The sequence below is a fragment of the Brachionichthys hirsutus genome, unplaced genomic scaffold, assembly GCF_040956055.1.
Source record: "Brachionichthys hirsutus isolate HB-005 unplaced genomic scaffold, CSIRO-AGI_Bhir_v1 contig_944, whole genome shotgun sequence".
In the NCBI taxonomy this organism is placed as follows: domain Eukaryota; kingdom Metazoa; phylum Chordata; class Actinopteri; order Lophiiformes; family Brachionichthyidae; genus Brachionichthys; species Brachionichthys hirsutus.
The window spans coordinates 152019-178765 of record NW_027180410.1 but is presented as its reverse complement, the minus strand read 5'-3'; the positions used below and the strand labels follow the sequence as shown (position 1 = coordinate 178765).

Below are 26747 nucleotides of genomic sequence, written 5' to 3'. Positions count from 1 at the left end.
CGGGACGTCCGGAGGGATTCCAAAGTCAAATTTCACCGATGCTCTTGTCAGTCTTCACACCTTGTGTAGCCAGTCTATTCACCAGTCCAGAGAGAGGCCCTTCACTGTACATATTTTGCATACAAACACTTGGTCAACATTAAGTTTCTCAGTTCTGGTCTCTTTTCCACGGAGGTTTCTGTCCTCTCCAGTTCTCCCAGAGCAGCAGTGGACATCTTCAACAATCTCCCGCCTCCCCCCGGCATTTGTAAACAATCCAGAATGCAACATTCTGCCTTGATTGTGTCTTTTCCTCGTTCCATCGCTTTCAGACCCTTTACAATTTATACCTGTGGCAAAAAAAAAGGAGAAGATTTTATCGCACAAATACAAGAAAATTAAATAATACAATTGTCCCAAAGATAAATTCTCTCCTCCCTTGTTTTTACAGTGCCTTTTGAACTATTATACGGCACACATTCCAGCATAAACATTATATTTGCCATGGAAACGAATAGATTAAAAAGTAAAACACAGCACCTAATCAGTGGAAATTCACTTCCAGTGAAGGATCTGCTGATACAGGATTTATTTTTAATTTATTTTTTTGGTCTTACCTCTGTTGCTATGACGCATTCCCTCCTCTCCTCTGCTATAACATATACCGACTGGTACATGGAGTCTCTTGAAGAACATATTGTTGATATCCTACACTCTGGCTTTTCACTGCAAACACAAATCACAGTGTGTGTGTCAATACAAACTAGAAGATAATGGAAGTGCAACAGACAGTACAGTGAGGTAGCATGTAGCGCAGAGGACGCGGGCACTGCAGCTGTCAACCCTAAATGAAGGATGCGTGGTTTCCAACTTCAGATCATTGCTGGGCTTACATTCAGTGTAACAGTCCACAAATGAGAGAAACATTTCGTAGCTACGTCCTCTGTGCGTGAGCGCAACAAACACAATATACGTATGGAAATGTACTGGTCCATCGTGTTACATCGTTCATCTCACCTGTACATTCGACTCAAGGGTACTTTGTCTTCTAAACATTTTTCATAAATAAGACTTTTATCCTCTTGTGACTTTTCATCCTTGAACTCCTTTGATTTAGAGTTGTAAGAGTCCAAGTGATAGTTTTTGTGGATGAAGTTCAATTTTTCAGAATCACAGTCCACCTCCAGGCAGACTTTCTGGTTGGTGTTTTTCAGCTGGGACGCTGGGATCAGGTTGGCTCTCTGAACATTGGACAGGTTATTCATCGTCTCCGTGTCTTCTTGCTCCCTTTCGGCCTGCCTGCGGATGTGCCTCAAAGCCAAGCCGACCATGAACAGCAGGACGAGCAGCGCCACCAGCCCCACAGCCAGAGAAACCGCTGCCCACTGGAAGCCGTCTTGAATCTCTCCACCGTCCACAGTAGAGGTGACGGCAGCAAAGAACTCGCAGTGAGATCCAGTGAAGCCCGGTGTGCAGGCGCAGCTTGCTGGGGGTGTTCCCGGGCCACCTCCCCCACTGCAAAGACCCCCATTGAGGCAGGGGCGAAGAGAGCACTCGTCCAGGATTCTGTCGCAGTTGCGTCCACCAAGCCCGGCAGGACAGGCACAGGTGTAGTCGTTGATTCGGTCCTTGCACGTACCGCCATTCTGGCAGGGGCTACCTGCACACTCGTTGACGTTGATTTCGCAGCGCGAGCCGGTAAAGCCGGCGCGGCAGCTGCACATCCGCGTGCCACGGTGAATCAGACACAGACCGCCTACAGGAGAGGACGAAAGTTGGTATCAACAAACAGCTAACATTAGCACGCAAAATAAAAGAAAGTGTGGCGTTTTCAAAATCACAAAGACCATGAGTTCTGTAAACTCGTCCGTGATGTCACATTGTGACTAACAGCAGTGAGCGTTGTTGGACAGAGACACAAATCGTGCTTGTCGGGCATTTGTCCCTTTCATCGACAATCACAGCGAGCTGCGGAGACGTTTCTAAGCTGCTGCTCTTAGCGGCTGAGTGTTTATACGGAGGACAATAGACACCAAGTTCCCACCAATTCCTGTTGTTCCTCAGTGCTTCCAGTTTTAAGAATTTAAGGGGGGGGGGGGGGGCAAGGGGAAGTTCAGGAAAAGGGGTGGGGTGGGCGCAAAGAAAGAAGGAAGACTGTACCGTTAGCACAGGGAAGTGACGTGCACTTGTCCACTCTCTTTTCACAGTTCAGTCCAGTGTAGCTGCGGGGACACTCGCACGTGTAGCTGCGGCCATTGTCCTTCTCCCTGCATTTGCCGCCGTGGAAACAGGGGGAGTCGTCGCACGTCTGCAGGCTGACCTCACAATGGGAGCCCTCAAAACCCTGGAGACATGTGCACTTGGAGCCACTTTCCAAATTCTGGGGAAATCGATTGGGAGAGGAAAAGTTATTTGAAAGCCGGAGAACCGCGTAAAATAAATGCGAATCCCGGACAAAGAGCATAAACATCCGATCTGATCCCAACTCACGGTGCATATTCCGCCATTCCCACAGGGGTTGCTGTCACACTCCTGCATCTCCAGCTCGCAGTTGACCCCTGTGAAGCCTGGGAGGCAAGTACAAGTATAGCTGCCCTGTCCTGTGTTCATACAGGTGGCGCCGTTCACACAGGGATGGTGATGGGTGCAGAAGTTCAGATCTGAGATAGAGAAGAGTGTTGGTTTACAGCGCGGCTGCTGGGGGGGGGTTTAACCTGGCCATTTACAAAGCTATGAATAGAGGAGTTCAGAGGAAACTTAATTTACTAGTGCTTTCAAGTTAATTCAAATGAAAACAGTCTGCAAGTAATGTGAGAACAGCAGCAGCGGTCCAACGTGCGTGTTGTACCTTGGTCACACAATAGGCCTCCCCAGCCCTCCTGACAGTTGCACTGCCATGGCATCTGGCAGGTACCGTGCTTACAGGCGGGGTACTTCTTACACTCGTCACAGAATGTGCCTTGCCAGCCGTCTCGGCAGCTGCAAAATATAACAAAACGGGCCCTTTGATCAATCATTCATTCATCAAATTGTACATTTCAATGAATAAAACGTTTCAAAATAATGTGATTTGCCGTGTAATCAGTAAAACGGTTGTCATTTGATGCTTATATGAATCATGGAAACATTATCATGTTTTCTGTTATTAACTATCATGTTTAAACTTGTTACTACATGCAAAAAGAATAATGATTCAAGCACCATGCTGTACGATGATTTACATACAACACACATGCAGGATAAACAGATGCAGTAAAAGGAGTTATTTAAGTATATAAAGACAATTACATAATAGAAACATTCTAATATTTCTTTAACAATTAACATCCAAATATAAATACCCATTTCTGCTATAAATATTATTTCTCAGGAGTGTGCAGGGGGGGGGATGGGTTCAGCGCTACAACATGTGGTATCAGATGCAGCTAACCTATATTTGGTCAGTTTCGGCAGCAGGAATGAAGAATTAGTGTTTTAAAAAAGACGGCAAAAAAATAATTTGGATGAATTTCTCACAGTAAAAATTGGCGTGTGAGAATTATCTTTGCTGTGAGTAAGTCAGTGAGACAGGGCCGTGACAAGAAAGGGACATGAGAGGATACCGATTAATGTCCACCTCCTCGTAACAGCTCATTTGAAAGATCAACATCTGGATTTATTAACATCAGGACACAGAGTTTCTGATGTAAATACAACAATCAACTTGAGAATGAAAAGTGATTTTAAAGGAAGAAAAACCACAGCTATCCTCAAGGATCGCGCTGCTCCCACACCTGCACAGGTAACACAGATTTCAACACTTCATTATCTTTAACACTTACACACAGTCCCCCGGGCTGGAGCAGTTTCCATTCCTTTCGCTGCAGCCTTCCAGACAGACAGCTATAAACAAAGAGAAAACACATACAGTCAGTTCTTCTGCTGCCAGTGCAATATTAACACGATGAATAAAAACTAATAATCACAGTCACAGCTTACAAAGCATGATTTCAAAAAAAGCAAAAACATCCACAACTCATACTCAACTATCGTTTTCCTGAAATAGCCTACAGTGATCCCATTTACAGACATGAGGCCTCTGCTTCAAACCCGCGGCCTCCATTGGATGTCAACCTTTCAAGCGCTCCGGTCTGGCATGACACTGATTCACGGGACAACGTATCAGGCGGCTGACGGTAAGCGGCCGGTTTAGTCCCGAACAGATGCTCGCTCTCAATAGCAGACAGCTGTCACTATTGTTGTTTGTGGCCTGCCACAACCATATTTGCAGCTGCCACAGCCGCGCGCCCAACAATGGAAGGGACTAAAACATCGTTGGCGCGTGGCGGATAATAATGCAGAGATTAACCTTGGCGCGTGCAGTCGGCCGGTCTCCTCCTATCAATGCGCGTCCCCCCCCCCCCTCCTGCGGATTAAGTTACCGGGCACGCGCCACAGTACTTTATGAGGTTGACTTTTTTCTTTTTTTGGGGCTAACACAAACTCAAAAATTGCAAATGACCTGTAACTTCCCTTAGATATGTCATGTAATAAAACACCGTGTTAAAGCACACAGGTCTGTGAACGCTAACTAATGACATCGACTTTAATTGGATTGAATACACCTGTAAAATGCAACCTGTCCTATCAGGCGTCTTTTTTCTGTTTGAGTTTATTCCACGTGAACAAGCCTGTTTAAATGGATGCATGGGCGAGAGAGAGCGTGTGTGTGTGTGTGTGTGTGTGTGTGTGTGTGTGTGGGGGGGGGGGGGGTTCTAGTGTCTGAAAGATGTCTCATCTATCTTTCTTGTGTATATTTTCTGCAGTCACTGGCGATTGATGGGTCTGTAATTACAACATGTGAGCCCATGTGGTTAGAATTTGGCGCCACAGTCAAAATAGCACATGACAATTTCTCTTTCAACACCGAGTGACACAGATGACAGATATACTGTCACCCATGCGGCTGCTTTTTCAGCACATGTTAACTATTACTCTCCTGGTGCCTCCTCCCAATGTACTCTTTGATTAATTTGTTTTGGTGAACAGGGCCCTTGGTATTGAGGGGCCAAATGGCACCGGGCCTCCTCGCAGGCTCGTTCAGAGCTGTGCCAAACATGGGCGCGTGGCCTATGATTGAGCCAACTGGGTTAGCACAATAATCATGTGCCAGTTGTCATGCTAAGGTCTCTGTCCATCCACCAATTCCAAATGAGTATCCACAAACCCAGAACCAATTGCACATCTGAATTTTTCCAATTACAAATTATATGAGGCAATCGCTCTGCAAAGTCCAGATATCATTATGACGTGCCTTGGTACTGTATTAAACATCTTGTAGCCTTGGAATGATGATGTAATCTTAAATTGCACTGACAACTTTTGTTTATGCACGTTTCTTTTTAACCATATCCAGGAGTAACACCTGTAACTAGGAGAGCGCTGTCCTCCTAAGCCTATAAGCGTTATTATCATTGCAACAAACTATGCAAAAGCATCTTTGAAAAACATTTCACAGAGCAAGAGCAGACTGATATACTATAAGCATCCAGGTGTGAACAGGTCAAATAGAATAGATGAATTTTCTTGACTGCTTACGTTCTTCACAGTATTTCCCCTTCCATCCAGACAGACAAGACAACTGTCCGTTACGGTTGCAGGTGTAGTGGCCGAAGCGGTCATCCCTGGGCGTGCACTTTTTGGAACAGCTTTCTCCGTAGTAACTTTCATTGCAGATGAAGCGGTAAGAAAAGCTTAGTTCCGTCTCTTTATCGGTCTGTGTATCCTGAGACCACTCGGTTCCTACAGCCAGCTGCCTTTGGATGGCAAAAAAGCTAATCAAAAAGTCTGGGTTGTTGGTATCTGAAAGAAGATGAAAGTGGAAGTCAGATATATCGTTGTATGTCTTAGCTTGTTTTGCGTCTTTCACTTTCACTTCAAGGCCTCAAATATGTCTTTGATCAAAGATAAACTCAGGTTGAAGTTTCCTCTTTTCTTTTCCGGCAGCAAAAAAAACATTCCCAGGTCCAGTCAACTCTTCCAAAGGGCGGAACAGAGCAAGGTGTAAAATACAGGAAGATGTAGTCAGGTTTTTTTTTTTTCTTTTTTTTTGGCAGGGACCGTGTATTCTCACCGAAGCCCACAGCTCTTTCCCACGCCAAAAATAAACCAGAGGAAGTTCAATTGTGTTGGAGATAAGAATGAAAAAGGTGTTCTGAAGTTCATAACAAAGGAGTGAATCGGCGTGAAAATGAGCAAAAATACAAATAATTAACAAGAGGTGGCGATGACTCAGCTGAATTCATTAGCTATTCATTACTATTTTTTCTTTGTGGGTGCATGTGTTGGTGCAGAAGAAGTTTCAGAGCCTGGCGGGTTAAACACAAATAGAGCTCCCCCTAGTGGTCGAAAATGTTTCACTTACCTACAGGTAGGTTTCCATATGGCGCGTGCCAGGCTTCAATTATTAATGAAAATGACCCCTAGGAGAGAAAACATGCAGTTAATTCATGAACTCTTTACGGAGCGTGTAATTTAGCTAGAAAGGCTTAAATTGTTTTTTTTATAGTCAATTCGACAGTTAAAAAGACGTGTTTAATTGATTATGTGTTTTTGGATTTTTGAAGCCAGTCCAATCTTCTCGTTGACATCGCTCCCTATAAAGAACGAGCTGACCAATAGCCGGTGCATTCCCAAAATGCAATAAATAATAAAGCAAATAAAGCGGACCCTCACCGGCCATCCGAAGTTGAACGGGATTCGGATCGGTCGAGGCAATGCGCTGAAAGAGTTGGTCCCCAGCATTTCTGTCATTGTACTTCCAAAGATGCATTCGCCTGGCGAGACCACGGCCTGATAGTTCTTCAAGCAGATTCTGAAATAAGTCCTGCAGTTGGGCTTACATGCGTTTCCGTTTGCCAGCAAGCCTTTATGGTTTCTAAATTCGTGAAGATCGAGCTCAAAAACTCCGGATCCAAATACCTAAAAAGAGAAGGAAATATGATTTAGGAAAAGGTGGGTGAGTCACAAAAAAAAAAAAAAAAAAGAAAATGAAACAAGTGGCTCTCCATCTGTTTTCACTGAGGTCTCAGGACCACCGGGGACATCCTGCCTCTCATCCTCCTTCATACCTGTGACAGTAACGTGGTGCTGAATGCGATGGTGAAGGTGAACCAGGCTGCCATCCTTCTCACTTCTCCAGGGCAGCCGCGTCACCGGCTAATAAATCAGCAAGACCTTCCAATTCCAAAGTATTTACACCAAGGTGAGAAAATGGGGGGGGGGGGGGGGGGGGGTCTCTAAAACGTGTATTAATCCTTCTTCACTCCCGGTAGTTGTCCTGTATAGGTTCTTGTTGTGCGTCAAAAGCCTATAAAATAAAACGTTTCCAATCTCCAAGTTATCCAAAGGTGAGGGCAAACCAATATCCAAAGACGCGCTTCTTCTTCTTTATTTTTTATCACCAGGCGTCCCCTCTTTGCATGGTACTGTACTCCACAATGATCGCTCTGCGTTCTGTGCGCGCCCCCGCCGTTGTTTTGGTGCGTCAGAGCGCCACGAATGCGCCTCGCTCGTCTCGTTACTCGTGAATGAACCGTAGTGTATCTCGTCCCAGATATATAGACTTGCTTTGCGCCGCTCATTATATAAACTGCCAATCACTCCGCTGGCACCGCCCACTCTACGCATACAACCCCCTCCCCTCCCCTCCCCTCCCAACCCAACAACAATTATCCAGATTTAATACCCACTGGCACTCTGCAGACTGACCAGCATGGTTACTGGGCGATTATTAACAAGCCCTAACATCTGTTGACTTGTTTTAGTGCACAATACGCACGCAGGACGAGGGTTGGAGTTAGCATCCTGCGTAAGGACAATGAATGAGAGCCGAAACTGAGCCAAACAGATAGAAAGTAGAGATTCAATGACTGCTTTCCTTTCCTCCCTGCGTGCGCGGCTCCACCCGATTGCACGCTCAATTAGTCAAAGTCTGCACGAAAGCCCCGCGCAATAGTTCGCTTTCAGACCCCCCCAGTATGTCTCTTCATCGGATTGATCCACAAACAATGACGCTCGAATGAAATCAAAAGAAAAGTTTCCCCATAATTTCTCTTCATTGCTTTCTCAGCGTTTATTGGAGGAGATCAACATTATGTGGTAGATGCGCATTTTACCTTCAAATTCTTCACACACACACGCGCGCGCGCGCGCACACGAACACGAACACAAACACAAACAAATAATTTATTTTTACGCATGGATACGCGGGGCCATGCACGCCTCTGCTTTCAGATGTTTTCCTGGGTGCTCCGTCTTGTTGGCGGCGTGTGCCGCTTCCGACCCACCCACGCGTGGAACAGTTCAGTGGCGGCGTGCTTTCTATTGTTACGGCGCGTGTCCCTCTCTCCCGCCCTCATGCGGGTGGAAAGTGCGGGACGGAAGACGTAACTCTTCAGCTGTATGCAAATGAGCTCTCTCTCTCTCCCTCTCTCTCTCTCTCGCACACAGACGCACACCTGCGTGCGTAAAACGTTCTGATTCTTTGGAACCTTTATCGTCCCACAGGGATGAGAGGACTCGCGCTCAGAGTTCCTCTCTATAGAAATCATCTTTAATTTGATGGCTTGAAGTCGCCATCGCTTAAGTGAATCACTTTACGACATAAATAAAACATTATCCCAAATATTGGAGTTTCTTAAAACACCAGTTCCCTGCGTTTTTTAGGAACTAAAATCAATCTAGTCTCCTCAGGGTTTTCCTTGGTTACAATGGTTGCTGTTTTTGATGCTCTGATTGGTTGGATTTGTTACTCAGTGGGAGACTGGCAGCCCGACCCACAGTTCTGTATCGTCTGTTCGCGGACAAGCCAATTTCCTCCAACCTGTTCATCTAAATTCTGCTTGGCATCAGTTTTGCGCTTTGTGGAGAAGAATGACAGTCATCCCGTGAAAATATTCAGAGTGGTGCGTAATCTCCCGTGACTGTAAGAAAAGGGAAATGTTAGATGCCAATGCTTTATGTCCACGATGTGGTGTGTGAAGACTTCTGTAAAAGAGAATAATGAAGATCTATTTAAAGACCAAAACTTAAATGCAATATCACATTTTGTTTTTTTATTGATGCTATTGAATTCAATTTGCGATTTGAATTGATTGATTGATCGAATCTTCCTCTTTCCTGCTTTGCTGGTCACAAATATTGAATGAGGTTGACATTTTAATCGAATTGGTCTGGAGATAAGCACAGTAGCAATTTTCTTCTAAAAAAGCTTTTAAAGATAAACTCTCCTTTGCTTTCCTCCCGCTTGTTTCGGCATCGTGGATAGTATAACCCTTCTAACCTTTATTCTAAAACCTCTCTTTGTTATTTCCCTTGAACTCAACGCGATCTGTTTGCATTTCATCTCTTGCTTTTCATATGGTGGCTGCTGGGAGTGAAAATGGAAAGCATCTATATTTATTCAGCGTTAATGTGAGGCTGACATTGTGGATTGGCTGAATGCTTGTCATATTGACACACCTGTTGTCGCCCCCCCCCCCTCAGAGACACAATGGCGCTGGCTCGGTGAGGCTCTGCCACACTGCCTCCTCTCTGAATCTATATCTTTATGTCCCCTGTCCAGCTAGCATGGTGCCGCCATAAAAGTCGTGACAATCGGCGTTTATAGCAGGTTTTACAGGTGAGCACAGCTGATAAAACAAAACTTCACCAGAAGTAATAGTGAATGGCGTGCAAAGCCGTATGTTCTTTTACATGCAGCTAAAGCAAGCCGTACACAGTCTGTGTACTTTATCATAATGCTGTCAGATGGCGTTTATTATCCTGCTTGCACAGAGCCACATTTCATAGCGGTTTTACCGTAACGGCCTCGTCTTTCTCAGACCACTGTATGTTTGGTTGAAACTAAAAAAAGAAAAGAAAAGATTTTCAGCTAAAGCGGTCAAGAATCCTTTATTTGAATAATAATAATAATAGAGTGGAAAAAGCAAACAAAATTAAACTTTACGAACTTTACATAAATGTCGTGTGGCATCATGCACTCGCCAACATTTCCAGCGGAGCTGTGCAAACTGAGCCGCCGTCAACAGATGCTCTCTCTGGTTTTATTTATAACATGCCTTGCAGAAAAAGCATTGTGTTATTGCATTCTTATGCAAAACCAGGCAGCAACTGGAGCCTATAACAAACCCATGCACTGCCCTGCTCACAGCAATGCTATTTGAATGCATTCAGTGAGCCGCAAGCTGGGACCTTGCATATAGATTCTGCATCAAAGGTGCTTTTCTTTCCAGGAACACAGCAGGGTCTGGACTGACCAGACTTCAGTTCATCCAGAAGCTTTGATGTTATGCGTCATGAGTGTCATGGAAGATGAAGGAAGCGTCTCATCTCATGTTTCCTCTGCTTCCCCTCTTACCTTGTTCTCTCCAGAGAAAAACAATTATCCCTGCGGTTTGCAGGTTCAGAGGATTCCGTCTGGTTGACAGAAGCCTTCCCAATTGTTTCTGGATTTAGGGGACGCTGCAGAGAAAGCCGCCGTTCCTGTTCTCACCATTCTGACTAATTCTCAGGAATAAACTGCAAGCTCCTGACAAGGAAGTGTAAAGTGTAAGTGTAGATCGATTTGTCATTGCGAGCTCGAGAATATCTATTGTTGTCGATGGAATGCGGAGAATGCTGCGGCATTAAATATGAAGCGGGAATGTTGCCATGACGTCAGCCCCTCGCTATCGTCGTCATCATTTTTAGCTTTTATTGAGTCACCTGAATAAGAGGTGTTTTGTAATTGAACACATCGGTAATGCAACATGAAATAAATAAAACTTTCCTTTTGACTTCATGTCAACCTGAGCCAATGACAGAGAGAGGATCCACCACGGCGGCGGGAACACTAAATATGCAATGCAATGCTTTCGGGAGTTGACTGGGAAGGGTTTAAGGAGGAATATTGTGGGAACAGAGGCAAAATCAACGACTATCTCGACATTTATATCAGCATATTTTATCCTGCAAAAGAAATCCAAAAAAGTTCCTGTGTAAGGAGAAAATCAGCATCAGTCCAAACTGTCCGTCTTTCAAGGAATGTTGCTCCTTGTGATTTTGCAAAGACATCAAACTACTTTCTAATAGCATTTGTTTGTTCTGTATTGCTTTCAAAAGAACGATTAAACTCCTTATAATACAGACATAAAGTTGTAACACATATTTGGATTTAAGATATAAGTACAAAGAGGAGATGAGTCTGACAGAGTCTGTCATCAGAAACGCACAGATTCAGTTAAAGCCTTGATTGTTCTTTCATGTTGTAACTGCAGGTACAACACGTATGCACATTAAAATAAATAAATAACAGAAGCACAGCAAGTGAAAAGCATTATAGGAATAGGAAAACAGACAGACACACACATCTGATCCTGTTCAGCTGGGTTTTTGGAACACCTGCTTTATTGGCCAGGAGGCCCAGGCCATATTTGTTCTCTTTAACACACCATGTGTTTGAAGTCTAACTGGGCTTTGTTGCATAGGTAATATAAATCTTGTTTTAAATGAAGGGGGGGTCAGTATGGTGCAGTAGACTGACAGTGACGTTGCCCTAACAGCGGAGCAGGGAGGCAGATTTACAATCTGCTCCTCAGAGGCACGGGTTCAGTTCCAGGCTGAATGGCGGGGTCCCTCTGTGCCACACCTGAAACAGCTCCCTGAAGGAAGCTGCTGGTGACCTACTTAAAAGAAAGTTGGAGAAAATCAGTCGTCAGATCGGACGCTTCCTGGATTTCTCATTTACTCCAGTTGCAGGTGAAGGAAATGACCCCGTAGAGCTAAGATTTGAGGGCCCCTTTGATGAAAACCAAATGAATGTAGACATCTAATATTGTTAAAGTGAAACCTGAAATCCTTGTTATATTTGATCAGATGGAAACACATTTTGTTTTCTGTAAAATTGACAAAAATGAACTGTATTGCCGATAGTGAGTGTGTATGAGCAATCACATGCTGAAACTAGAAACACATCTCAAGTTGATATACTTTGTATTGACATGAGGGCTTTCCAGGACCACATTGTCCCTTAAATCTCATCTGTCAACTCTGATCATGTTCTCCCCCATTGCTCTGTTTTGGAACTTTCCTTTTTGCTCTCTGCCTTTCTTCATGTTTACTACAAACAGCACAGCACCAGCACTGACTTGGCCTTTTTGACGAGTACACTAGCAACAAGAACCAAAAGGAGAAATATCATGGTCAGGGGGAAGTCATGCCAACTCTCCTCAATCACACAGGCTAAACAGGCCCTTTTTTACCACAAAGCAAGCACCATCATTGTTCACAAAGAATTATAGGTGTCTTTGATGCCTATTGGTAAATAAGGGATTAGGTTTGGGTGTGAGTGAAGGCAAAGCTCTGCAGTTACCTGTCGATCTCTGTTCCTACCCTCACCTGCGGTCACCGTGTGTGTATGTAGAGACACTCTTCCCTTGATCGTGCTTTGCACATCAATGCTCTGACTATGTCTCCCGCAGGAGTCGAAGAAGAAGAGCAGAGTGGATTAAGTTTACTTTTTGTGGTAATGTTCCGGCGAAAATGCGCCCTCACGTCCCTTTACCATGCTAGCGCTGCTGCGCGCATGCTCGCTATGAACGGACTTTTGCTTCCGGGTTTAGAGCCTTTCTGGCAGAGCGGTTTGATACAGAAATGACGGACGCTGTCCTGCAGCATGCTCGCTATGAACGGACTTTTGCTTCCGGGTTTAGAGCCTTTCTGGCAGAGCGGTTTGATACAGAAATGACGGACGCTGTCCTGCTATTTTGACCAAAGACGGGCACAGATATTTCATATAAGTGTTTGGGAACTACATTAACTTGTGGAAAAAGGGTAGAATACGGGATCTTTAAAGCAGAGCATTTTGGAAAACCCCTTTAAATTAGATGCAGCATGTGGGTAAATTAATGAGATTATAGGACCCGGGTGGAAATGACACGCACACCAGAAGTCACACACACATCCTGTAATTACTGACATGATCGCAGAGTATATAGAATGTATAAATTCACTGCCTACTCCACACTTCAATACTTTGTAACCATGGAAACACAGGCTATATAGGCTACTTTTAGTGACAGCAGCTCCTGAAGTTGATAAAAGCATTGAACATCACTCAGCATGAGAACCTTTGTTCATTCAGATAATCGGAGAGCTCATGCTCCGTGATAATTAATGCTTAGAATGTATTTATGGACAGCATACAGTGATATCAATAATTATTGATTGAAAACTAACAGTTAATTTATAAGAAACTCAGATACATCCCCTTTTTGATATCAAAAACAAATTGTGTTTCCTTTCTTCTTTATTGTGCACAAAGCAAACTCATATGTAGAATCCTCTTTTATCTTAAATGGTAGTTTGTTGAATATCATTCATTTAAAAATCAGATCACACCACCAATAAGGGTGACACAAATCCCTCCTGGGGCATATACGCCGCAGCGGATTGGTGCCACAAATGTGGGTGTTTAGCAGTGAGAGTGAAGTGGATGCACACAGTCTCTCCAAAGCCTTAACTACAATGAGATTAGTGTCAGTCGGCAGCATTAATCCCAATAGTCTCCCGGCAGCAGCACCATGCCTGCCTGACCGGCGTTAGCTGAGGAAAACACCACAGTGAGACCGAAGGCAGTGGGTTGGAGCGACTTAACCAAATAATGGATTCATCAGATTCAACTAGAGGAGGGGCAGCTTTTCTTTTCTTTTCTTCTTGCACAAGATGTTAAATGCTGGGATATTATAGATGTGGTATATGCTGAGTGAGATCATGGAGGAAGGTTTGGTAAAATTAGTTTGTGAGCTTAAAATAGGCTTAAAAATGGTAATAGATTTACATCCTATAATGATTAAGTGAAAAATCTATCATTCGATTACTAGAAAAATTGTTTGTTCTGCATTATTTTCACCTCAAATGTGAAGAGACCTTTTTCACTAATTTGAGGAAATGATAATGGAAATAGTTGTTAGTTATATCTGCATTTGCTTCTATTTACCGTCTACTGTCTTGAATTTGAGTCTTTGCTTTGACTAACTCTAATGAAGGTCAGAGTTGGGGTTGTGGTTATTCAATAAACTGAGGTTTTTTCTCTCCTGAGGATTCTAAAATGTGGTTGAAAGCTCTGAAATGTTAGTGAGTAGAATATTAAGTCAAGTTTATTTTGTTAAACATTCCCAAAAATCAAGAAAGCTCTTACTGTATATTAATTCTTGCAAGAAGTGGGTTTTTTTCAGTGTTTTTGACATCTGAAACATTCCAGTCTGTTTTTTTTAAATAGATTAAACTTATTCAGCTCTTTTAGTAAGAGAATAACTCTTTTGCAAAAACACTTTTATACCCACTGATTCCCCATCAGAGACATCCCCAAGCTCTCGTCCCCTCCCTTCCCCTCCGACGTTGGTACGATCCAAAAGCCCAGCGGTTTGTTTGCTTGGGAAAGGAGAATATCCTCTGAGGTCAAGTCAAACAGGATGTGCTAGAGTGTGGTCCTTCGCTCCTATTGGCTGTTTGTAATAACGCTCTCGGTGGGGCTAACACACACACACATGTACACGCAAATGAACGTGCACACGTGCGTACGTACACCTTTAAAATGCCATACCTGTCAACCTCAAACTTGGCTGTGTGAAATACCAAGCTGACAAGCTATCCAGTGGTATTTAGCTTAGGGAAGGAGTTTGTGATTTGAGCAGCCGGCTTTGGACAGGGTTGTTTGAATAAGAACTTGTGTTGGGAAAATGTCAAACATTTAAACTAATAAACAGAAACTTCTGCAGATGAAGACACAACCCACCGGGACCATGAGCGGGACAATGCAATAAGAGGAATCACTGAATCCGCAACCCATCGTTGCTTACTTGAAGTATTTTTCTTTTCTGGGCTCCTGACTTAATCACCAGCGCTGGAAGTATTTGTTATCTCCAGTTTGTCTAAGCAAGTATCAAATTATGTTTTTCCCATAAACCAGTGACGGAGGAAGAAGGCACAAGCAAATAAAAGTGTTCTTTTGTTTTGTTTCGTTGCAACAATTCATTCTGCAATATAAATTGCATAGTTTTGCAGAAGAAGCATTTCTTGAGTACTTTTATTGTCAAAAAAATGCATTGGATACACAATACTGGTTAGGAGAAAGGAAAAATAAAAATATTAAAACAGACATGATAAAGAAAGGAGTCAACGTTTTGACATTAACTAAATTTATAAAAGCAATCCATGCCTCATAATGATTTGGAAATCCTCAACCCTTGGGCCATTATGGTGTTCTTCAGAGCAGTGTTGGGATTTATCTTCTCCGTCGCAGATTTCTGCATATAAATTACAACAGAAATGGAGCGAATAAGCAAACGGACATAAGGGCCGGTATTCATCTCTACTTTGATTTCCCTGATGCCATATTATAGATCGAACATGTTCCGACATGTTTGAGTCTTCTCAGCATTAGAACCGACCTTTTGTGGGACATGAACACTGCTGTCAGGCAGGATAGGGGCATCGGGGAATAATGAAGTTATTCCAAATAAGGAAAATAAGACTGGGCTGTTAATGGGATGTACATCATTTAATAGTAAATATTTACTACAGAAACAATAATGCTTTCTGGATCTGGCTTGTCTTGGGTAGCAGTCACCCCCAGCGTTGACCTGGCAGCGCCTGAAGGTAATGTCGTGGTCACATGGTTCCCACTACGGCGCCATACTGCATCGCTGAGACGGCGTTTAGCGGGCAAACGACAAGAGTAGCTAAAGTGAGCAGTCAAAGCAGATAAAAACTGCTTCAGACAGATACTTTTAGAGGACATAGTTGCATAAAGAGTGGAAGGCATGGAAAGTTGTCCTGCTTTAGAGACGAAAGAAGAGGATATTGAAAAGGAGGTATGAGTCTATTAGAACACACTAATAGGAGACCAATGGCTCGGAAATTGAATCAAATAGGAAAAAGAGGTCAGAGGAAATGACCTCAGGGTCACTGAACCCGACCTCTAAGCAACAGGAAAGGCTCCATCACGGTACCATCACATCATGAAATATCTGGCGTAACACTGATTTATATTCGGTCGGTTGATAATCCAGTCTATTTATTGTAGGTTTACAAAACGACGACTGCGTTTCTCCACTTGCTGACACATTTCAGTGCGAGAGGAGAGGCTGCAAACGGTTGCATTTTAGAACAATATTGCACCTCCCGAAGAAGCTGAAGGCAAATAAAAAAAACAAAACAAGACTGCGAGCAGTTAGAACATTAAAGAGAAAGAGAACTCATTTCCTTCCATCAGGAGGAAGCACTAGCTGGGGGGGGGGGGGGGGGGGGGTGTTCTTGTCTCCCATTGGAGGACTCAATGGACCCAGTTGGTACTGATTAGCTCAGGGGCTAATGAGGTGCATAATTAGTTTTTCTGCACGATTTTCCTGACCTGTGTGAGATCTGAGGAGCCATCGTGTTTTGTCAAACATAACACTGTAGCAAAGTTTCCTCGATGTTGAGTTGGTGGTGCTGGGGAGGCAGCGGATGAGAAGAAGGAAGCATGCAAGGAAAACCGTCTTCAGCCAGAGGATGAGAGTAATGATATTTCTGTTTATCTGCGGAGATGGTCCTGAAGTATTTTTGGATGGCCGTTGTTTTTTCCTCCATAAATTCCAGGTTCCGGCTGTTTTTCCTTCTCCTTGTTCCCAGCCTGTGAATGCAGGGCTGCTTCCTCTCCCTCCTTCCTATTCTGAGCCTCTGATTACATGGAGGGGGGGGTTAACAGGATAGTGCATATGTGTGCAAGAGCGGGAGGTAGTTGTGCGTGTGTGTTGTGGATCCAGGGTAAGGAATTTAGTAATCTGTATTTTTTTTTCTGTCAGTCGCTTTAAAGGAATGAAAGCGTGTGAGTCTGTGTATCTCTGGCGTTGGGTGTGGAGGATGTAACGATCAAAGAGATCAGCGTGTCAACTGTTCCCCAAGTGGTGCTTTCTCCGATCCAGCTGGTGATGGGAAGTGTGTGTGTGTGTGTGTGTGTGTGCACTCTATACCCCACACGCTCCTCTCAGCAAGGAACAGACAGATGGATCTTTGCTTTGGCTGATACTGTCTGAGTCTGGTTTCTGATCTGCACAGTCCCGCTGCAGACCAGATTACTCCACACACTCCTGTAAGATTTAACAAATGCACGTAAATAGAATAGTTGGATCTACAGACAAGGCTAAACATGATACTTTTTGGAGCTTTGTGCTATTTAATTTTAATTTGTATGCTTTCACTTCAAGCGAAAAACGACGCATTTATGACTGGCTTAATTTGTCTTATTGCCTTTTGGTTGCCATGCAATTACACATGTTGATACAGCATCAGTTTCAGTGAAGCGTTTTATTTGACACTTTGGAACAACTTTATTAGACAGGCATCTAAATTGCTTATGTCTTCATTTTGATCTTTTTTTTTTTTTTACCAGATTGTACAATCTGCAATCTAGTTTAGAAACTCAAAGAAGTGAATAGAGAGAAAACAGAGAGTTTGCATTTGCATCTGCATTTCTTCCAGTTAGGTACGCTAGATTGGTGCATGCTCACGTAAACACTTGAACGAGTTGTGAAGAAACTGCTGTTGAGCTTCTAATTTAGCTCTTTAATTAATTCAATTATTACAATTAGTGTTGCAGATATTAGGAGCAGGTGACATACAGTATTTAGTTTATTTGTGTGTGTGTCCTCTGAGCAACAGCTCAGTGTTGACATGTAAACAAAGGCACACTGCTGCCTGCGCCTTTGTTTACTGCACAACAAGCCACCTGTCATATCGGACTTTTTCCTCTGTCTGCATTTTTTAGCTTCATGACTACACGCGCTTTAATGTAGTATGTAACAACATTGGCATGCGCCTAAAAGCTCTGTCAAACTTGTTTCTCTGCAGTTATATTCCAATACCTCCAGCCTGCACGGAGGGTCTCCTGTTTTCCCCTGAGGACAGCGTTGTGTCCTCATTTCTGTTCAGAACGTACACTCAAGGTTGATATTTTCCTCTTTTCTTCTAATTGTCTTTCAGGAATAACTAGTGCACAGGTTGAGCTCTAAATCCATTCCAGTCATGTCTTGATGGCAGGTGTAGCATTTGTTTTGGATGGATTATGACAAATGTTTGCTCTTCTGACAACCAAGAGCTTTCTGCCTCCAAAGATATGCTATCCTCTCCCGCCCGGCGGGATGGTTGCCTGGATGCTCCAGCTGGAAGCAGCGATAGGGGTGGTGTTATCGGTGTTTAGACTATAAATGTTTATGAGAGAAATTTTTCAGTATAGCAAAAAACAGACCGTGTGTGTGTGTGTGTGTGTGTCGTATTGTGTGTAAGCGTGCACAGAGTCAGGTTTGCAATAGACAGAGAGGCATGACCACTGCTCAGGTTTGTTTTACAGGGGTTAGAAGGAATTTGTCTTTTCCTGGATTCATACATCAATATGGCAGATGTTTCCTAAAGGCCCTTCAAACAGATTCACAAACTACATTAATTGCTGTTTATTTTGTCTCCCTGCACCCCCCCCCCCCCCCCTCCGCCTCCTGCCTCCCCCCATGGTCCTGCATCAAACATCTGAGGAGCATTTCCAAGAACAAAAAGCAACACGTAGTTCTGCATATTTAGCTCTCGCAGGCATGGAGTATTGTTTCCACGCTTTTATCTATTCACCATTTGATCTCCCATCTCGGATAAAAACGTGTCCAGCGTGTTTGAGCTCTCTCATTTGAACCAAGTAGTGAATCCCATTCATGGTGTTTTTCCATGCCTGAGATGGGTATTCGGCACTGATAGGATATCAAGCACACCTAAGTGCTTCCCTTTCCTCCCTCTCTTTATTTTCTTTCCCTTTCTCATCGGCCTCTGCCTCTCTATCAGGCCCCCCACACATGTTCTGTGTCACGTCCTGTAGCGAATAACAGCTCTACCTTCCCTGCAAAGGCGCGGTAATCGCTGCCATAGATCAATCATCCGCGTGCGTCCAAACGATTGATGGAAAGCTCGGAGAGAGATTTGTGGAGGGTGATTTTTTGCAAGGCAGCAATGTTAATCATGTTTCATTCTTCCCGAAGTCCACGATCTCTCGAACTCTCCACCCTTTTCCTTCTCATTCACCACGACACGCTTGTCTTTTTTTTTTTTTTTTGCTTGCTACCCTGAAATGATTGTGATTCACCCTGTGATGAAGGACTGTAAACTCCTTCTCTTCTCGTCTTTCCAGTAGATTATTGCTCAGCAGTCTCCTTATAGCCCCCCCCCCCCGTAGGACCACCTATGTTTGTAAGAATAAAGGCCAAACAGGAGGAACCCTGCACGGACAGATCCAGGACCAAGATGATCACTGCCATCCATCAAGCTCCAAACCCAAGCTCAATCCTGAATGGCATCTTGGATTCCCAATAAGGAAAGCAGAACAATGACCTCATGAAGAGAGAAATTACTCAACATTTATCTAAAGTAATACTCCTAACGACAGGAAATGAAGTGAATGCAAGCATGACAATGAAACGAAGTCCCAAATTGTGCACTAATGCATGTGACCAGCTGGCACCGCTTTACATGGCATCCAGTGGCGTGCGATGAAGACCATGGCAGGTAATTTGATCTCGCTGGAGTCAGGAGTACAGTTTATGGCGGCCTCCGATCCTTCGCCCTCTGTGGCAGCGGTGATTCATGTGATTCAAAAGAGTGTGGGAGGGGAAGTGGGGTGGAAGGGGAGGAAGAGAGGCAGGAAGTAGGGGGGAAAAGCTGGTCTATCAACGAGGCCTGATAATGGAGACCCACAGGAAACCACTGAGGAGGATTTTCCACGATGTCGCACAGGAGCTCTGGTACTGAAGCCGACTAACATCACGCACACACACTCACATGCATGCACCCCCCCCTCACACACACACACACACACACACACACACACACTATATTTTACCCTTTCCCCACCTCCTCTGTACCTCTAATCCCACACAAACAGGGGCACCCACACCCACATGGATGACGCACCCTAATACCAGAGGCTCATGTCAGCCGTCTCAATCAGTGTTTTTAAGTTGATGGGTAGGTTTGTCCTCCTTATCGTCTGTTCTGGCTGCACCTGCTCCAGTTGGGGAACGGTGCCAGCTTCCATCCCGTGTCGCTGCTCCACGGGGCATGTTGGCTAATAAACCAGATGAAAAGCGGGTGTGTGCAGCAGAGACATACGCATCCCGCATCTCATTCCCGATTTGAAACTGTGGACGTTCGAGGTGAGGCGCTCTGCGTCTGCTTGAAACACCAAAACGTGTTCTTCAAATATGAGACACAGCAAACCAAGAATGCTGAAAGAAAGGTGTTGAAAAGGATCTTGGCTTCTCTCCAGGCCAACATGAGAAGGCGAGAAAGGGGGCGTGTGACCTAATGTGTGTGTTTGTGTGTGTAACCTGTTTGTCCCATTCTCGGACAGGGAGGGGTCCTTGTTTTCCTTCTGCTCTTCCCTTTGGTTACACTGTTTCCCAGGCCCCCCCTGTATACGACACATCCCATTAGGAAGGCTGTTGTGACTGAAGCCTCTTACACACACACACACACACACACACACACACACACGTACCCAGGAGGAAAATCATAGCTGAGAAGACCTTGCCTCTCTTCCTACGGTGCAGTCGTTAGGGAAATGGAGAGGCAGTTCCATCTGTGTGCGTCTGCCGCTAACGACATCTTAAGACCCCCCCCAGCCCTGTTTACCTGCTGCTGTTTTTCCACCCACTGCTGACGTTTAAAGGATCAATCTGTGTTTATTTCCTCATCATTAGCATAAACCTCTGCTTTTGGGATACCTGCCTGCTGAATATTTGACTACAATCCTCTTGTTAACTTGTGTAACATCTCCTTTGACTGGTGGCACACACCTTTTTCCTCGAGGTTGTCATGGCGATCTGTTATTCTTCAGAGGGGTTATGATCATTTACATTGTTTGCGCTACATACGGTTCAACGTGATGTGCGGTTCGTTTCAAAAGCTAACCATTCTCAGGACGTCCTGTTGAGTCGAAACCCCTTCTCCCCCCCGAAGAAAGGAAAACAGACACAAACACATATTCCATCTGACCGCCCCCCCTTCCCCCACTCGTCTCTCTCACAGCTCCAGTTCCTTATCTTCAGCATCCAGGCAGCTGTGTGTTTGTCTCTTGGTGTGTGTGTGTGCGTATGAAGTGGAAAGGCAGAGAAATAGGTGTGAAGTACAGTCACAGAGGTTGCCTTTCATGTCCCCTGCTCCGTGTCTGTGGTCAGTAGTCGGAGCTGGGAGGCAACAGGATTAACAGGTGCTCAGGATGGGGGGAGTCTGGAAGCCTCGGATGAAGGAGGGTTCAGCGAGCAGGCTCCTTATTCGAGTTCATCCCAGGACCTTTTCTGCCAGCGTGATATTATTTCATAGACTAATAAAAAAGATGGCAGGAGCCAATTTGATTACATAAATAAATATAAACAAAATCATTCATGATAGAAACTGGAATAGCAACAAATCTATATCCTGTAAATATTGTTGAACAAAATTGTACAAACTGCTTTTCCAAATAAAATTAAAATGTCACAAAAAATAAAATAAAATAAAATAATTTAAGACAGATTTACTTCTCTTATGTATGGAGTTTTTTTTCCCCCCATTTTTATTTTTTCCCCTAAATCTTTATTCAACAACAAAAAAAAACAACTGAATTTGTTTATGCAAGACTTTCCTAGCCAAGACAGACAGAACAAATGAAGAGAGTTACAACATACAAACACACAACAATTAATGAAAGGAAATGAAATACAGAAACCAAAAAAAAATCTTCAAACTTTGAGTCAAAAGTCATCAAGAGACGAGTAGAGGCTACGCCAACCCTGAGGTTATTGGACGAACCATTCTACCATCTAAGCCACAGATACACATGTATCCTAGCTGACTACGGGCAAGAGGCGGCCTTCACCCCGGACGCGTCGCCAGTGCTTCACGGAGCTAGACAAAGACAGACAGACACTCACGCACACACTCACCCCTATGGACAACTTAGAGTGATCAAGTCGCCTAATTTGCATGTTTCTGGAGGTGGAAGGAAGCCGGAAAACCCAGAGAAAAACCACGCAGATGCAGGCAGAACATACAAACTACACAAAAGATAGGACCTTCGGGCTGCAAAGGTTTTTCAGATGTTGCATAATAAAGATTTTTACAGAGATGGACATTGAATTGTTGAAGACGATCATGTTAAAGTCACAGGGTTAAGGAATGGAACCAACAGGATTTGCAACCCATATAGAGCAGGGCATAGACAGAAATTACAGTGCTAAATTACAAATTGTTAAAGCAAAAGCACAGCGGTCCGGTTAGCACACGTATAAAAAAAGTTGACTTTGCTTATTATGCACAGCCGGCCTCAATCCGTCAGTCTTTGCAAAGCAGTTTTGTGAAGCTGTGAGATGTCCTGCGTATGCTATGCTCTGATGACCAATCATAACAAGTGGTGGGAGAAATTGTCTGCAGATGGTTTAACTCATCGGCAGGCTGGAGAAAGTCTGGGACTCCCTACAGTACGTTTCCCTCAGTGTGTTTTCAGTGCATTAAAACCTTGGCTCCAGCTATTTACAGGCAGCACCAGAGGTTCATAGTAGACCTATCTGGCCTTGACACCGGTTGGGTGGTGCTGTTGAAGTGAGGCACAAAGACTGGCTCATGATGTGGAAAATGGATTCTCAGATTTATTAGGTTAAGTATGATAAATAAGGGCATCGGTTTTTAAAGTCCTGCATATAAGATAGTGTGTTTGTATAATGTTTGTCCTCACTATTGTTTATGCCTGTTTGTATTATTCTCTGCACACATCTCAAGTTGTTTTTCCATGTCTGATTCTCTGTTTACTGCATGGTTATTTAGATTTGGAGGTCTTTGATTTTGTAAGTCAGTGCATGCGATGCTCTCTTTCATCGCCACGAGGCTCTCTGTGTGGCTGAAGGTTGTTTGTATTTCTCCTGCATGTTGTTTCTGAGGTTATTGTAAGTTTGCACATAGATGCGGGATGGCTTGTCTGTGTTATCACTCACTTTGTGTCTTGCTGTGATTTGAGATTGTTTTTATGTGTTTTTTTGTCTTGATTATTATGGGATGCAGCTTGCTGCTGAGCTACTTCCTGTTTATTGTCCCCATCCTGGCCTAAGGATCATCACTGACATCACAAGGTTGTTTACGCTGTGGGAACCAAGGTAAGCTATATTTACCAAAAGTGTCAAATCATCTCCAATCCTTTGACTTCATGAAAATCAGCAGGAGTACTTTTTGTGTTTTTACATATGTGCAGCATTTATTAACAGTAGATGTTACTGTGTCCTCATCTATTATGGATAATATGTATTTCTCAATCTCCTTGGTGTAATGGCATGTTTGCTAGCAGAACATTTCTGGAACCAGCACCATATTTGATGTGTCTGAAACATTTTAAACGTTTCATGGTGGTGCAGGGGATAGCGCTGATGCCTGATTTTTGTCAAGAAGTTCCTGGGTTCAGATGCACCTGGGACTTTTCTGCGTCGAATTTGCAAGGTTCCTCCTTCATGCCATCCTCGAGAACGTGGAATTCAAATTAATTGGTGACTCTCGTTTGACTACTGGTGTGAATATGAGTGCATTGGGTGCCCTTCGTGACCCTACACAGAATAAGCAGGTGCAGACAATGAAAGCATGAATGAAACACAAGTTAATAATGTATTGTTTAGCATACAGTGAAAATGCACAAGTCAAATGTGAAAACCAATACTTAAGAAGTAAAAAGAAGCCCACTACTTTTTGTAATCTGTGAATACAGTCCAACAAACATTAGAGCAAATTTACAGCACAATTGGGTTATACCACAACCATTCTGCTTGCTGTCAAACCTTGCCAAAATATAACTTAGGAGTGTTGACCTAAACTGTCCTGGATGGAGTTTGTAGCGCAGTTACAGCAATATAAAGGAATGATTTACAGTTAGGACTTGACAAATATTTAATGAAATGAAAAGATTGATGGCTGCTTTGCACAAAAGTGGGAAAACGAAGGGATAGGGGAAACAACTAGCCCACTTTTATAGGGCGTAATGGAGCCTCTGCTCATTGCCTGATAATAAGCTGGCGCGTAACCTCCCAGAAAAACCACAACTTGTTTCTTCACTTTTGTTTTATTACAGATTTAACAAACAAGAAATGACTTGAATGAGTGAGAGATTGCTCTCTGATTAACGGAATTAACGCCAAGTGAACAAATAATATGTCCGAATATCCTAATTCAGTGATCGAATAAAAAAAACAAAAAACACAGAACATTTGATATCATACCGAGAGAAAAGCCTGTGCTGCTGCGTGGTTGTAAAAGACAGGATGAGATTGCACTGCAGCAAATGAGAAGGAAGAGGCAATGAGAGAAACTTTGGGAGTGCAGCGTTCACTTACACTCCAGTGGGGTGAGTCACTGCAGGGTGGAGAACAACCAGGCTGGGAGGCTGCGCTGCCAATTACTGTTTCAACAAAACAGATGAGGGGATGCAGGCAACCTCCTTTTTTTTACTCCTCTTTCACCCTATTCACCTAAGACCTGCAGCATCACTTCTCATGCCTCGATGCATCGTTGCACGGTGCGAAAAGAACAATTCACCCTCTTAGCTAATGAATAGATCTTGTTGAGATTTCCCTTTTGTCTTGGACTTGTCATTATTTTCAAGGCCGTGCTGAGACGCGGCAGATTTGCCCTTTCAGTTTCAGTCATCCTTGAGTTTCTGTCTGCCTCTGAAGCATATCTTTCAAACTGGACCTGTTGTACCGCTGTTGTTCGGGACGCTTTCACCGTGAAAAAGTTCACATTGATTCTGATGCACTGTGGGGGAATTATATACCCAAAAAAGGTGCCAGATTTACTTACTTTATTTCCTGCTAGCAACTCCCTGGCATGTAAATCAATGCCTCATTCAACACAAGTCAATCATATTTTTTTATTTAATCATATTTTGGATGTTTGGATAAAATCCTCCCAGAGAGAGCCATGAAAACACGTTGCCATGTATTGTTGCATTCTGCATGATCTTTCTACTGGGGTTTTATGCCAACAGTTCGTGTTCACAAGGACACATAAAGTGCTTATTGTGTGAAGCAGGCAGTATGTTTGCACTGGGGGTATAATGTTACTAGCAGGACTATTAAATCAGCACAATAGCATAGCTGCAGCTGCGTAGGTGAATTATGGCCTCATGCTTGTTCCGTTCTTCACAGTCAAATAAATCAGCTGCTTGAATTTTTCGGCAGAGTCCAGAGTTAAACTTGAAATGAATTGGCTTCAATTAGAGATAAAGGATCAGTTTATTGAGATGACGCTAGCCTGCAGTGAAATATGGAGGAAGGTACATGCCAGCTGCAATTCATACGTGACAAAATACTGGAACCTCTCATTCAATAAATCAGTCAGGCTTTATTTTTTACAAGTGCTTCACATACAGTAAAACTGGTAGGCTGGTATGTGGACAGAACAAATAGACGTGAATAAAGTTAAAGTGTAAAATAAGTTAAGAACTTTGGTGCATTAAAATGAGGAAGTACTCAGAGAGTCCAAACTGCTACCGACACCTAGGAGACCAAAACATACATTTATAGCGTAGAGATGTTGTCGTTAATTAATAATCATTCATTCATTCATTAACTACTAGATACAATAAAAACACTGGGTACACTTAAAACCATACCAACCCATACACAATGATCAATCATAATAATTTCGTCCATCACACTCCCATTGGGCAATCAAGGCAACCCTAAAACAATGTAATCTTATTATTTTTGCTTCGTTCGCTCAGTGTTGACAAAGATCCTCCTTAAATATAAAAAATAAAAAAATCAATCCTGGATTCATATCCAGATCCAGATCTGGATCAACTCTACTTTTGTCTTCGGCCCATCTCTCCCAAAATTCACCACTCGATCATCTAATAAATCAAATTTTTGAAATATTGTTCACAGACAGAGACACGGTGACAGACAGAAATACAGACATGATTCATATCAACCTCACTAATAAAAAAATTATTATGAACCAAATGTATCAAAATACTTTGTTAATAAAACGGAGGACTGTCGAATGATGCGATCGAGGTCCATTGGTCATTTTGCATTTGTATATGCACTCATGTCACACTTCCACTTGCACACACTTTAGTCACACTGACGGCCAATGATTATCACGCTAAATTGACTAAATTTAAACTTGACAGATTTTTTGTTAACATGTTGTGATTTACCACAAAATAAGCACACTAGATGCCAAAATGGTGGAAGATGATGCGTGTCAAGAACACATTTGTTTATTGGCCATATCCTTACGGCATTAAAAATGTCACATTTAAGTGACATCACTTTCATTGATCCCTGTGTTCGACAATATACAGCAAATTCTGGCTAAAGGATAATTACATTTTTTTCCTAATTTCTTGCAGGCATGATTGTAAGAGCGGGAAAGGGCAAATGCAAGAGGCTGAAGTTGTGGTTCTTCAGTTTGCACACCCAGCTCGATACTGTGAATGGCATTTGGGATGCATGATGTAAGGCCACGCCCCTCCTTCCTCCATCAATTAATACACTTCTGGAGTCGCAGCTTAGATCGCCATGGCTACAAATGCTCCTGGTAGCAGAGGTTTCCTCTCCCCTCTTACCTTCCCTTACATCCTTCTCTATCTCTCTCTTTCACTCTCCCTCCCTCCTCTTGGCCTTATACCTCCAAGCCTGGGAGCGGAA

The 26747-nt window shown here is 43.4% G+C and overlaps 1 protein-coding gene across 1 annotated transcript; it reads right to left on the bottom strand.

Moving 5' to 3' along the window:
* Window positions 1–323: 323 nt before the first annotated feature.
* LOC137914721 (delta-like protein 4) lies at window positions 324–7142 on the bottom strand. Its single transcript, XM_068758218.1, has 11 exons — window positions 7089–7142; window positions 6694–6939; window positions 6383–6440; window positions 5557–5820; window positions 3801–3861; window positions 2828–2958; window positions 2470–2639; window positions 2140–2359; window positions 997–1735; window positions 597–705; window positions 324–329 (listed from the first exon to the last, which is right to left on the bottom strand). The coding sequence occupies exons 1-11, from the start codon at window positions 7140–7142 to the stop codon at window positions 324–326; spliced, it is 2058 nt and encodes a 685-aa protein (XP_068614319.1).
* Between the last annotated feature and the right edge of the window lie 19605 nt (window positions 7143–26747).

Bases quoted from the DNA above. Each gene is read 5' to 3' on its own strand.
- LOC137914721 (XM_068758218.1), bottom strand. From the start codon at position 7,142: ATGGCAGCCTGGTTCACCTTCACCATCGCATTCAGCACCACGTTACTG. The intron at 6,441-6,693 runs GTGAGGGTCCGC...TTTCTCTCCTAG, and splicing joins CGTTCAACTTCGGATGGCCG to GGGTCATTTTCATTAATAAT. The intron at 706-996 runs GTGAGATGAACG...TTGTGTTTGCAG, and splicing joins CCCTTGAGTCGAATGTACAG to TGAAAAGCCAGAGTGTAGGA.